The following is a 2,195-nucleotide window of genomic DNA, read 5'->3' on the forward strand; positions in this document are numbered from 1 at the left end:
CCAGGGAACAATTCCTCCCCATCCCCCCACCCAGCCCTCCCCTCTGGCACTGGGAAGCCATTCCCTGGCTCCTGGCCCTCCATGCCTTGGCCCCAGTCCCTCTGCAGCTCTCCTGGAGCCCCTTTAGGCCCTGCAAGGGGCTCTGAGCTCTCCCTGGAGCCTCCTCTGCTCCAGACTGGGCACTCCCAGTGCTCTCCACAGCAGAGGGGCTCTGCTCCACCCTCTGATCATGGTTTATGCACAGAACAGAGGATGTAGAGATAAGACAAGGGATCTTTATTTTGGGAATTATTCCAGGGAGAGTTCTACAACACCATGAAGGTCTCATACTTTGGTATCTCAGCAGAATTATCAGTTAATGAATGAGCTCCCTGCACTGCTGCTCTCTAACCGAGAGGTTCAGGTACTTACCGAGCGGAGAGAGCAGCATTGGCACAGCCATCAGGGCTCCCGTGGAGATTAACAAATAAACCCCTCTGCTTGGAGAAGAAACATTTTGCTTCTGCACCTACAAATACATGCAAAACAAGCACATTTTACTGAATTCTCCTAGTAAATTAGCTTAGTAAATCACTTTGACTTAACCCAAGGTTTCTGTACAGACTTATTGTATCCTCTCCAGTGTCTGAGGGAGGGCAGTGGTACTGAAAGAGTTACTGCTAGGGTGGGGCACTGATCCTCATTGTTTTATCGAAGTTTTAGTCCATTTTGTGGCAACAGCACTCTCCTTTTTTCACATGGAAACAGCTCTCACCATTTCAAATAAATCAGAAACCACTGTATGATTATTTCCATTAACTTTGCATTAAGACAGCATCTGAAAATTCAGTGCCACTCACTCCAACTTCACTAATACAGTGAAAACAAACATTGCTTGGTTTATTTGAAATAAACTCATCACTGTTGTAAGAAATGTTTCCAGAAAGAGAAAATATCAACAGGGAGCTTAGAAAAAAATTAATTATAAAGAAGTCATGAAGTTTATGTTACAACTTTTTAGTGCATAAGATCTATTAAAATACTCCCTCTCTTTTTTTACTCCTCTTATTTTTTACTCTATTTAACATCCCCAAAATATTAATATCTGCAGGACCTGGTTTTGAATTAGCTGGGCAAGGGTACAGCTATTTCTAAAGAACCTTCCCCTCAGGTTTAATAAAAATGAACTGCTTTTTAATTTAACATTATTTGCAAATACAACTGGAATTATTTTCTCTGCAAAAGAGCCAGTTTAAAATCATGCCAGAGCACACGATGGTCAAGCTTAACCCAGTATATTCATATATTACCACAGGATAGAATTCATCTGTTAAAACCAGGTGCACTAAAAAACCCTTATCTGAGATGTCAATCTCCCTGTGCTCAGAGTTCTGGCAGGACTGCAGGAAGTCACTGGATAAATGTTGGGAATGTGCACCTGTGCAAGTGGTAATTCCACAGACAAAGGGAACATTCTCTTCTCCTCATTTTATTTACTCATTCAAGCAGAAGTCGTTTCAAAGAGCAGCTGCACCTGCAGGATGGAACTTTCCAGGTTGTTCAAAATTTTCCCTTCAGGAGAAAGCCTTGGGGATGCTTAATTCACTTGGCAAATGACTTCCTTTCCATGTTAATCTCTGCAATTAATCCCAGGCCCTGCTCAAAGCACTCCATACCCAGAGGGACTGTGTACCTTGGATCCTTGCTGTCCATGCTGTCAGGAGCAACAACAATCCCACTCTGGGAATTACGAGCGGCTCCCGTGTGGCTCTGGATGCTGAACAACAGAGTCTCTTACATGATGCATATTCAAAGCCAGGTTATCTGTTTGGCACCTTAAAACGTTTGAGAAAATGTGATAAAATGTGTTCATCTCAGGGTTTCCACAACTGTCTAAAGCTGGATGTCCTCTGCAGATCCATCAGTGCCAGGGAAATTGCAGGGGAAATTCCAGGAGAAAACCATTTCTGTCAGAACTCTGATGAGCCTTCGTTACTCTTCAGAGCTGCAGCAATCCCTGCAGAGAAGCCATGGAAACACCAGTGAGTGCAGCCCCACTGACCCCAGGCTGTGCTCACAGGAGATCCCTTGGGAGCTGCCTGGGGCCCCCAGCACTCCCAAACCGCAGAGTCACACTGCCACAGCATCCACAGCTGGAATTCATGGGATTGCACACTGGGTTGAGCTGGAAGGACCACAAAGCCCATCCAGTGCCA

At 44.9% G+C, this 2,195-nt stretch overlaps 1 protein-coding gene and 2 long non-coding RNA genes across 6 annotated transcripts in view; 2 read left to right on the forward strand and 1 right to left on the reverse strand.

Moving 5' to 3' along the window:
* The window catches only part of LOC103621837 (interferon alpha/beta receptor 2), a 10,834-nt gene extending 8,805 nt beyond the window's left edge, over positions 1 to 2,029 (reverse strand). For 2 of the 4 annotated variants that reach the window (XM_017743343.1, XM_017743340.1), the window contains exons 1-2: positions 1,418 to 1,655; positions 412 to 508 (exon numbers count right to left, since the gene is read on the reverse strand). In XM_017743343.1, coding sequence (XP_017598832.1) covers positions 412 to 508; positions 1,418 to 1,453 — 133 coding nt within the window. In that variant the 5' untranslated portion in view covers positions 1,454 to 1,655. The other 2 variants (XM_017743344.1, XM_017743342.1) reach the window with 2 other exon arrangements.
* The window catches only part of LOC108448917, a 20,848-nt gene that overhangs the window by 14,686 nt on the left and 3,967 nt on the right, over positions 1 to 2,195 (forward strand). The gene's annotated exons all lie outside the window — the stretch shown is intronic.
* Positions 1 to 2,195, forward strand: part of LOC108448918 — a 14,924-nt gene that overhangs the window by 11,260 nt on the left and 1,469 nt on the right. The gene's annotated exons all lie outside the window — the stretch shown is intronic.

The sequence above is a fragment of the Corvus brachyrhynchos genome, unplaced genomic scaffold (assembly GCF_000691975.1).
Source record: "Corvus brachyrhynchos isolate BGI_N302 unplaced genomic scaffold, ASM69197v1 scaffold149, whole genome shotgun sequence".
NCBI lineage: Eukaryota > Metazoa > Chordata > Aves > Passeriformes > Corvidae > Corvus > Corvus brachyrhynchos.